A 10,957-nucleotide genomic window follows, 5' to 3' on the forward strand; every position below is an offset into this window, starting at 1 on the left:
GTAGATCCCTATTGATCGTTGGAGAGCGATTCCGGGTTCTATTCTCTCTCTGCGGACCTGGAGTTGATGAGTCAGTTATGGTGAGGCCATTCTGTGCCATGTGGGACGCAGCCTGTGTCGGGCAGCTCAAGAGGGGGAGAGGGAGTGGGGATCTCTGGTGATTGTTTCCTGTGTATTAGGCATCAGGTTGGAGTCCATTAATCAGTCAGCAATCAGAGAAAAAATGCATTTGGAGCAGTGCAGTGTGCTATTGGGAGCAGTGTGGAACTCTCTGCTCAGCGCTGTACTACACTTCCATTACGCTATTTTCATTCGCTGTTTACTTATTTATGCTCTGGTCCGTCGCTGTGTTCCCATATATGCATGTGATAAAGAACAGTATACAAGAGAGCGAGAGAGAGAGAGATGTAGTGCACGGGTGTTTCTCATGGTGCTATGGGGTCAATTCCATTTCAGTGCAGTCGATTCAGGGAACAAATAGAAATTCTCAATTCAAAAATGAAGAAGGGCCAGTAGTTTTCAATTCACTTCCTCAATCAACAGTTAAAAATGTTAATAGACATCAAATCCTGGTTTGTATGTATGTGTGTGGACTGATCAGGTCAGGTCAGCATTTTATTTGGCTGTCTCTATCTATGCATTGGTGTCACAGATTGAGAGTAATGTCAGGGTGCTGTCCAAGGTGCTGATAGGGTACTGTCCAAGGTACAACTGTTGTCCAAGGTGCTGAATGGGTAATGTCAAAGGTACAGTTGTTGTACAAGGTCCTGAAAGGGCACTGTCTGGGTTCAGGTGTTTTCCAAGGTGCTGAAAGGGTGCTGTCCAAGGTGCTGAAAGGGTACTGTCCAAGGTACATGGTATTCACCAAGTGTCTCTATCTGGCTGTGTATCTCTCTGCGCATTGGTGTCATAGATTGACAGTAATGTGAGAGTGCTGCCCAATGTTCTGTAAGCACATATTGCCTGCGTAACAAACCACAAACCTAAATTAAAAACAAAAAATCTATGTTTTAAGTGAGAATAGGCATTGGTCTGAGGCGGAAAAAGAATGGAAATTCAGGAGCACCACATTGCCTATTCCACTCATGCTCTACCAAGGTTTTCCAGCACACAGCATTAACTTACTACAGTAGCTATGTTGGTATTGTACTTCAAACTATGTATAGGCAGGTTGCATCTATAATATGTAAATCAAGGACAACAACAAAAAATTACTACAGAGCATACTGACAGGCGGCTTTGAATAGCATGACAATTCTTTGAAATATACATATTCCACATGGCACATTTCTGAAGTGCCATGTACGTCATTAACTGCCATGTTGTCAATTCTGAAGGCAGTATCGGGCTGTGGCGCCATATCTTGCCAGTTGCCAAAACATCTAGAAGCAGTGTATTTTCTTTCATACGTTCGCTCAAGTATAGTGAGGCCATTGCAATCACTGCAGTCTCCATAGGTTAATGCAGACACTGCCACAGTAGAGTGGTGAGCGGGTCTTTGATCTGAAAGATCAAGCCGAGGTCACCACCACGTATCGGGGGCTGTCCTTGAAGATGAATGAAGCATAAACAAGCGCAATCACAAACCATTGGAAAAGTCAATAAGACTTCCCTGTGTTGCTAGGATGAGGTGAAACTGTGGTCATCCAAAGCCATAGGCTGTAGCTAGAAGAGTGAGAGGGTGTTGCGTCATATTGCGCTCAACGGTGCCAGATTGTGACTCTTGAGGTCATCTCCTAGAATCCCCAGGGGATAAACCACCAGTCTATCTTGGATAATGATTGGCTCTGGCTCTCTGATGGTCAACTGCGCAACTCTACAGGTGAACATCTTCCCACGTGGCTTCCTTACTCAAACCGTTTAAGTCCCTATGACTCATCATAGGAAAAAGGTATTGTCATTACTTTCCACTTGACAGTGTGCCATGTAAAATTGTAAATTTGCTGCTAGTTCGTAGTATAGTGAGAAAAGTTCCTAGAGGCAGCATATGCCAGACATGACATTGCTATTTAATTGCTCTTTCAGAGTTGCGTTCGAGGGCATCACCACCCCTCCCGTTCGAGAGTACAGGGGGACTGTGATCTCCGCGTGACTGTCAGCAGTGGTAATCGTCGAGTGGCGGAATCACAGGAGAGTTGAGTATGGAGAACGTTGGTGGGGGTGGAGAGGGGTTGAGAGAGAGGTGCTGCTCAGTGTTCACCACTGCCCCTACCGTAGAGGGAACAAGTGCCACTGCTAGAAGCTCCAAGATAGAAGGATTTATATGAAGATGTATAAGGAGAGGTGGAGGAGTGTAGAACGGCTGTATGATCAACACACTTAACCTCTAATACCAACAGTCACTTGTGTTCTATTAATAGGCTTCAAATAGATACGAGACGTCCTGTGAAAAGGAGCTATTACAGGTAAATGTATGACATTCTGTAATACTGATGCTATTGCATGTTTGAGGGGATAACCTTAGCCTTTCATAAGATAACATAATGTAATACTCTATATAACTCATTATGTTTAATCTGTCTCTCTCTGTCATTGCATGAATGCCCTTTAGTTTTTCCCACTGAACACGACCCTGGATTTGGTATTTTGGTATTTTATTAGGATCCCCATTAGCTGTTAAAAAAGCAGCAGCTACTCTTCCTGGGGTCCACACAAAACATGAAACATTACATAATACAAAACATAGACAAGAACAGAACTACATATTTGTTTCTATTAAGGAACACGTAGCCTACATATCAATAAACACAAACTATCTAGGTCAAATTGGGGTCCTTTGCCAACTGCTGCAACCAGTGTGTCACTAAGCAGTGCACAGGATCCAGCAGCTGTTAGTATGACTGTACAACTCCCTAATTTAGGAGAGCCATACCACCACCAAGGGACACAACCCTCTTATTGCCCTCTTCACTGTTTGAAGAGAGAACATCTCCAATAGAACCTTATATCTGTTTGTTCTCCAAGTTTGACACATTTGATTCCCAAGCTGTCTTTTAAAAAGGTGTGCTTATTATTGTACGTGTAATTATTTCCTTGTATTTTATTGCATTAATTTTCAATCATCCACTAATCTCACTCAAACCTCTCTCAGTTAGTAGTGTTAATTGTTTGAATGTTGATAGTGATTGCACACTGGGCACAAACTTGTTGAATGAACGTTATTTCAACGTTGATTGTGACATAGAATCTATGTGGAAAATACGTTGGATTTGGAAAAAAAACATACATGTAAAATGTTGTTTTGAGGGTACATTTTAACCACAGGATTATGTTATCATGGTAACCAATTTTCAACATAGGCAAAACTTGTTTAAAATACACTACCAGTGAAATGTTTTAGAACACCTACTCATTCAATAGTTTTTCTTTATTTTTACTATTTTCTACATTGTAGAATAATAGTGAAGACATCAAAACTATGAAATAAGACATATGGAATCATGTAGTAACCATAAAAGTGTTAAACAAATCCAAATATATTTTATATTTGAGATTCTTCAAATAGCCACCCTTTGCCTTGATGACAGCTTTGGACACTATTGGCATTCTCTCAACCAGCTTCATGAGGTAGTCACCTGGAATGCATTTGAATTAACAGGTGTGCCTTCTTAAAAGTTAGTTTGTGGAATTTGATCCTTCTTAATGCGTTTGAGCCAATCAGTTGTGTTGTGACAAGGTAGGGGGGGTATACAGAAGATAGCCCTATTTGGTAAAAGACCAAGTCCATATTATGGCAAGTATTTAGTCAGCCACCAATTGTGCAAGTTCTCCCACTTAAAAAGATGAGAGAGGCCTGTAATTTTCATCATAGGTACACGTCAACTATGACAGACAAATTGAGAAAGAAAATCCAGAAAATCACATTGTAGGATTTTTTATGAATTTATTTGCAAATTATGGTGTAAAATAAGTATTTGGTCAATAACAAAAGTTTCTCAATACTTTGTTATATACCCTTTGTTGGCAATGACACAGGTCAAACGTTTTCTGTAAGTCTTCACAAGGTTTTCACACACTGTTGCTGGTATTTTGGCCCATTCCTCCATGCAGATCTCCTCTAGAGCAGTGATGTTTTGGGGCTGTCGCTGGGCAACACGGACTTTCAACTCCCTCCAAAGATTTTCTATGGGGTTGAGATCTGGAGACTGGCTAGGCCACTCCAGGACCTTGAAATGCTTCTTACGAAGCCACTCCTTCGTTGCCCGGGCGGTGTGTTTGGGATCATTGTCATGCTGAAAGACCCAGCCACGTTTCATCTTCAATGCCCTTGCTGATGGAAGGAGGTTTTCACTCAAAATCTCACGATACATGGCCCCATTCAGTCTTTCCTTTACACGGATCAGTCGTCCTGGTCCCTTTGCAGAAAAACAGCCCCAAAGCATGATGTTTCCACCCCCATGCTTCACAGTAGGTATGGTGTTCTTTGGATGCAACTCAGCATTCTTTGTCCTCCAAACACGACGAGTTCAGTTTTTACCAAAAAAGTTATATTTTGGTTTCATCTGACCATATGACATTCTCCCAATCCTCTTCTGGATCATCCAAATGCACTCTAGCAAACTTCAGACGGGCTTGGACATGTACTGGCTTAAGCAGGGGGGACACGTCTGGCACTGCAGGATTTGAGTCCCTGGCGGCGTAGTGTGTTACTGATGGTAGGCTTTGTTACTTTGGTCCCAGCTCTCTGCAGGTCATTCACTAGGTCCCCCCGTGTGGTTCTGGGATTTTTGCTCACCGTTCTTGTGATCATTTTGACCCCACGGGGTGAGATCTTGCGTGGAGCCCCAGATCAAGGGAGATTATCAGTGGTCTTGCATGTCTTCCATTTCCTAATAATTGCTCCCACAGTTGATTTCTTCAAACCAAGCTGCTTACCTATTGTAGATTCAGTCTTCCCAGCCTGGTGCAGGTCTACAATTTTGTTTCTGGTGTCCTTTGACAGCTCTTTGGAGTGTGACTGACAGCTCTTTGGAGTGTGACTGTTTGAGGTTGTGGACAGGTGTCTTTTATACTGATAACAAGTTCAAACAGGTGCCATTAATACAGGTAACGAGTGGAGGACAGAGGAGCCTCTTAAAGAAGAAGTTACAGGTCTGTGAGAGCCAGAAATCTTGCTTGTTTGTAGGTGACCAAATACTTATTTTCCACCATAATTTGCAAATAAATTCATAAAAAATCCTACAATGTGATTTTCTGGAAAAAAAATTCCTCAATTTGTCTGTCATAGTTGACGTGTACCTATGATGAAAATTACAGGCCTCTCTCATCTTTTTAAGTGGGAGAACTTGCACAATTGGTGGCTGACTAAATACTTTTTTCCCCCACTGTAGATATGTACATATAGGTAGGGGTAAAGTGACTAGGCAACAGGATAGATAATAATCAGTAGCAGCAGCGTATGTGATGAGTGTGGAAGTGTGGAAGTGTGTATGTGTACGTGTTATGTGTGAGTGAGTGTGTGTGTGTGTGTGTGTGTGTGTGTGTGTGTGTGTGTGTGTGTGTGTGTGTGTGTGTGTGTGTGTGTGTGTGTGTGTGTGTGTGTGTGTGTGTGTGTGTGTGTGTGTAGTGAGTGAGTGTGTGTGTGTGTGTGTGTGTATGTGTTGGAGTGTCAGTGTAAGTATGTGTGAGTGTGTGTGTAGAGTCCAGTGTGTGTGCATAGAGTCAAAAAGAGTTAGTGCAAAAAGGGTCAATGTAGATAGTCCGGGTAGCTATTCTGTTAACTATTGAGCAGTCTTATGGCTAGGGGGTCGAAGCTGTTCAGGAGCCTTTTGGTCCCAGACTTAGCGCTCCGGTACCGCTTGCCGTGTGGTAGCAGAGAGAACTGACCTGCGAGTCTGACCTGCGTGGCTGGAGTCTTTGACAGTTTTTAGGGCCTTCTTCTGACACCACCTGCTATAGAGGTCCAGGACGGCAGGGAGTTCGGCCCCAGTGATGTACTGGGCTGTACGCATTACCTTCTGTAGCGCCTTATGGTCAGATCCCGAGCAGTTTACATACCAAACGGTGATGCAACCAGTCAAGATGCTCTCAATGGTGCAGCTGTAAAACCTTTTGAGGATCTAAGGGCCCATGCCAAATCTTTTCAGCCTCTTGAGGGGGAAGAGGCGTTGTCGTGCCCTCTTCATGACTGTGTTGCTGTATTTGGACCATGATAGGTCCTTAGTGATGTGGACACCAAGGAACTTGAAGCTCTCGACCTGTTCCACTACAGCCCTGTCGATGTGAATGGGTGTGTGCTCGGCCCTCCATTTCCTGTAGTTCACGATCATCTCCTTTGTCTTGCACACGTTGAGGGAGAGGTTGTTGTACTGGCACCACACTGCCAGGTCTCTGACCTCCTCTCTATAGACTGTCTCATTGTCGTTAGTGATCATGCCCACAACCGTCATGTCATCTGCCAACTTGATGATGGTGTTGGAGTCGTATGCGGCAACGCAGTCGTGGGTGAACAGGGAGTACAGGTGGGGACTAAGCATGCACCCCTGAGGGGCCCTGGTGTTGAGGGTCAGCGTGACAGATGTTGCCTAAAAAATCTAAATCAAATCAAATTGTATTGGTGCTAGCGGAACAGTCCTGTAGCTTAGCATCCACTTCATCGAACCACTTCCGTATTGAGCGTGTCACTGATACTTCCTGTTTGAGTTTGTAAGCAGGAATCAGGAGGATAGAGTTATGGTGGGACAGCTTTGTATGCGTCTCTGTTTTCTTTTGCTAACTGTCTATTATAATTTATTGAAGTGAGATCATTTATTTCCTTTGGGATATGTATTCCGAGTATATCCACATCACCATCAGACCATTTTATTGGTAAACTACATGGCAATGTACTTTTTTTTATTTTTTATTGATCCAATACGTAATATAGTACATTTGTCATAATTTGGTTGTAATCCAGAGAGGTTAGACATTTGATCTAGATCCTCTATGAGGCTGTGGAGTGATTGATACTTGTGTCACTGATACTTCCTGTTTGAGTTTTTTTTTCCTCTGGTTGCACATGTGACATAATGGTAGAAATTAGGTAAAACGGATTTAAGTTTTCCTGCATTAAAGTCCATGACCACTAGGAGCGCCACTTCAGGATGAGCATTTTCTTGTTTGCTTATGGCCTTATACAGCTCGTTGAGTGCGGTCTTAGTGCCAGCATCGGTTTGTGGTGGTAAATAGACGGCTATGAATAATATAGATGAGAACTCTCTTGGTAGATAGTGTGGTCTACAGCTTATTATAAGGTACTCTACCGCAGGCGAGCAATACCTCGAGACTTCTTTAATATTAGACATTGCGCACCAGCTGTTATTGACAAATAGACACACACCCCCGCCACTCGTCTAACCAGACGTAGCTTCTCTGTCCTGCCGATGCATGGAAAATCCCGCCAGCTCTATATTATCCGTGTCGTATTTCAGCCACGACTCTGTGAAACATAAGATATTACAGTTTTTAATGTCCCGTTGGTAGGATATTCTTGATCGTAGATCATCCATTTTGTTTTTCAATTATTGCACGTTGGTCAATAGAACAGATGGTAGTGGAGGTTTACTCACTCGCCTACGAATTCTCAGAAGGCAGCACGACCTCCGCCCCCTTTTTCTCTGTATTTTCTTCACGCAAATGATGGGGATTTGGGCCCGTTCCCGAGAAAGCAGTATATCCTTTGCGTCGGACTAATTAAAGAAAATATCTTTGTCCAGTTCGAGGTGAGTAATCACTGTTCTGATGTCCAGAAGTTATTTTCGTCATAAGAGACGGTAGCAGCAACATTATGTACACAATAAATTACAAATTAAGTTACAATCAATGCGAAAAAACTAACAAAATAGCACAGTTGGTTAGAAGCCCGTAAAAAACGGCAGCCATCCCCTCCGCCGCCATTTTTCCAGATATATATATTGCTACTACCTATCAATTTTTTTTAAATATCAGATCTACATAAAGTGCCTAGGGGGTAAGGGTTAGGGATTAGGGGTGGGGGTCATTCTGGACTAGGCTATGGTCTCAGCTGCAACATGTTGAGTGTAACAGCCTGGGCTAAAACATTTAGGTACAGTGCTCACTCTGCCTTTCCTCTTTCCCTCTCAGTGTTTGAAGCAGAGACAAGCCAGCTCCGGCTCTGAACAACAACTCCCTCTCGAACTGCCAGAGTAGCGATGACTGCCAGCCTATGGCAGCGATAAGAAGATCGGAGGAAGACTGCCATCTCCAGAAGGGGTGTCAGATAGCAGGCTTCACCCCCCCCTCCCCCCTCCTCTCTGTTCGACAACCACTCTGATTCTGTTGACAATAAGGGATGCAAACTACACCGCTCGATCAGTGTATCACAAGAGAGAAGCGACGGCGAGGAATACCACTTGATCCCCCAGACGACTGAGAAAAGAGATACAGCAGTTGGCGGCGAGCGTTGGGGGTTGGTTCGAGCTCACCTGCGATCGTTTAACGATCCCTTTACGCGGGCTGTGATAACCAGCCTTACTGGTTAGAAGCCTTAAAATGGCAATGCAGGTTCCAGCAGAGACTGCCAGACTAATTGACAGTATATATGTTGGTTATTAGGGGCTCAAAGTTGTCCTAGCTCTGACGGCTTGCAGTTCTGGGAAGAGATGCTTGTAGAGGAGAAGAGATATTGACCCATAGGCAGGCCTCTTGTTAGGTGTCCGAGGTCTTTCGTTTTGAAGTGTTCAATAGGGGTTTCACTGAGCACATTCTCCAATTAAAGTGCAATATTAACTGTTACTTCATCGCACCTGTACTCTATAACACTTAGTCGGAGTGCAGAGAGAGAGCGAGGAGGAGGAAATTGCTGTGTTCTGCTGCAAAATCCCCCTGTCTGCACAACAGAGTGTGGTCAATAAACCATAGCTTAGAGAATGAAGCAGCCATTTGGGAACCATAGCAAATGCCCCCCACCTCTCCAACTTACAATTTACTGAGGGGAGAAGGGGGGAAAATCCTCTGTTAGCTTCCGACACTGGCGCACACACTCATATACTCATAAAACGAAGCAATAAAGCTGACACCCTCTTGAGGTTTGATGTGCAATCCCTGAAAGAGTGCTGCTGACAGCAGTATTAAAAGCTTTATTACCGGTGTCAGATCAAATCAGTGGTGTGCCGCACACTCTGTATGTCCAGGGCGAAAGGCGGAGTATTTGTTCAGTCATACACGACTGGTTCTGTACTCCCAACCTTAACATTAGGTCCAGCAATAACATTTGGGGAATTACCATTTAGACTAGCAGAGATATATGGCTGAGCAAGTGAAATAGGTGTTCAGCGGTGAAACAGAGGAATTGGACGAATCTTGGAGAGTATATCAGGAAAAGGGGAGGGGAAGACACTTCAGGGGAGGGGGAGTGAACCGAAATGGAGAGAGTTATTTTAAAATCCGCTGTTTCTAACACTCATTTACAGTGTCACAGGTCACAGCTTGGGAATTATTGTAAAGAAAACAACATGTGTATGTACAAACACACACACACACACATATACACCAACGCAGTCACACACACATTCTCACTAACACACACAATGTATTGCATGCACCTGTGTGACAGCATTGTATACGGGTGTGGAGTCGAGAATTCATTGTTTAAATATTTGAGAAACAACTAAATTGTTAAACATACGTCTTATTGTCACACAACTATCCATGAAACTTCAAGAGTTTTTGAGATAACTAATGTTACTTCATATTCAAAGGACATTCCTGTGTCTCTCAGAGTGCAACAGCCAACATCCAGTCTGTGTTCAAGGAAAATAAAGGCTTCATCATTTTGCTTTCTGCAAGTGTTTCTCTGATACGTTGATGAACAACCAGAGCATGTTTAGATCAATGTAATGGCAGACAAGCACAAATTCAACTCCTCAAGCATGATTTCAACTCAAGCACAAGCACACCTGTTCATTCAAACTAAGATGAAATCCTAGCAAGACGTGAGATGCAGCAATATATGAAGACGGGGACATTTCACAGTTTTACAATATCGATACAAAACCACTGACGTCACTATCAATCATTGAAGCGACTTATAGCTCTCTGACATTACACCAGTCCTACAGTAGAGAATTCAAGTATCACTCAGCGCTACTGTGAAGGAGCTACAGCAAACGCACATCAAACTGCAGCCAAACTTGCTGACAGTAAAGCAGACCCTCACAGACATAGTATCAATTACAGAGCTTCCCCAATCCATACGGATTAGTCATAGCCACAGAACGTAGAGGGGGAAAGAGTGAGAGATGGAGAGAGAGAAGAGGAGAGAAGAGAGAGAAAACACTTCCATACGGATCAGTCAGAGCCACAGAAGGGAAGGAGATAGAGACAAATAAAGAGAGAAAGACAGAGAAATATATAGAGAGAAAGGATAGCACTTTTCACTTACCAAGTCCAGCCATCCCAGAGAACAGAACCACCAAAGGGATCATCATCATTGAAGAGACGTAACGGGGGGAGATGTCTGCTCCTGTGTGCCTGCCGTCCGTCTGTGAGATGCTGCTGACGCCGAGACAAAGTTAGCAGCTTGATTCAAAGAGTGTGTGGAGTTGCGTGTCTGTCTGAGTGTGAGAGGCTGGTGCTGTAGGTCCCTCCTTCAGCTTCTGCTCTCTCAGTCAAGGCGAGAGTGTGAGAGTGTGTGTGCGTCTTCTCTCCTGCCCCTTTTTTTCTATCTATCGTCTCCTATTTGCCAGTGAATCAAGTCTTCAGTCTTCTCCGCTGCCCGTGGCACAGGTTCATTCCAGCTTTATGCACAGTTTTTTTCTCTCTCTCTCTCTCTCTCTCTCTCTCTCTCTCTCTCTCTCTCTCTCTCTCTCTCTCTCTCTCTCTCTCTCTCTCTCTCTCTCTCTCTCTGTTGCTCGCTGGTAGAACAGGCACACACAGTCAGTGGAGAGAGTGCTTAAGATATTTTGCTCCTCCCTCTCTCTGCCTGCTTGCCTGCTTCCCAGCCTTCCTCCCCGCCAGT

General features: G+C 43.8%; 1 protein-coding gene across 2 annotated transcripts in view; it reads right to left on the reverse strand.

Moving 5' to 3' along the window:
- The window catches only part of kirrel3a (kirre like nephrin family adhesion molecule 3a), a 242,585-nt gene extending 231,836 nt beyond the window's left edge, over positions 1 to 10,749 (reverse strand). For both annotated transcript variants that reach the window (XM_041893694.2, XM_041893693.2), the window contains exon 1: positions 10,382 to 10,749. In XM_041893694.2, coding sequence (XP_041749628.1) covers positions 10,382 to 10,430 — 49 coding nt within the window. In that variant the 5' untranslated portion in view covers positions 10,431 to 10,749. The remainder of the gene's footprint in view (positions 1 to 10,381) is intronic.
- Positions 10,750 to 10,957: the final 208 nt, after the last annotated feature.

Source organism: Coregonus clupeaformis, chromosome 13 (assembly GCF_020615455.1).
Source record: "Coregonus clupeaformis isolate EN_2021a chromosome 13, ASM2061545v1, whole genome shotgun sequence".
In the NCBI taxonomy this organism is placed as follows: Eukaryota; Metazoa; Chordata; class Actinopteri; order Salmoniformes; family Salmonidae; genus Coregonus; species Coregonus clupeaformis.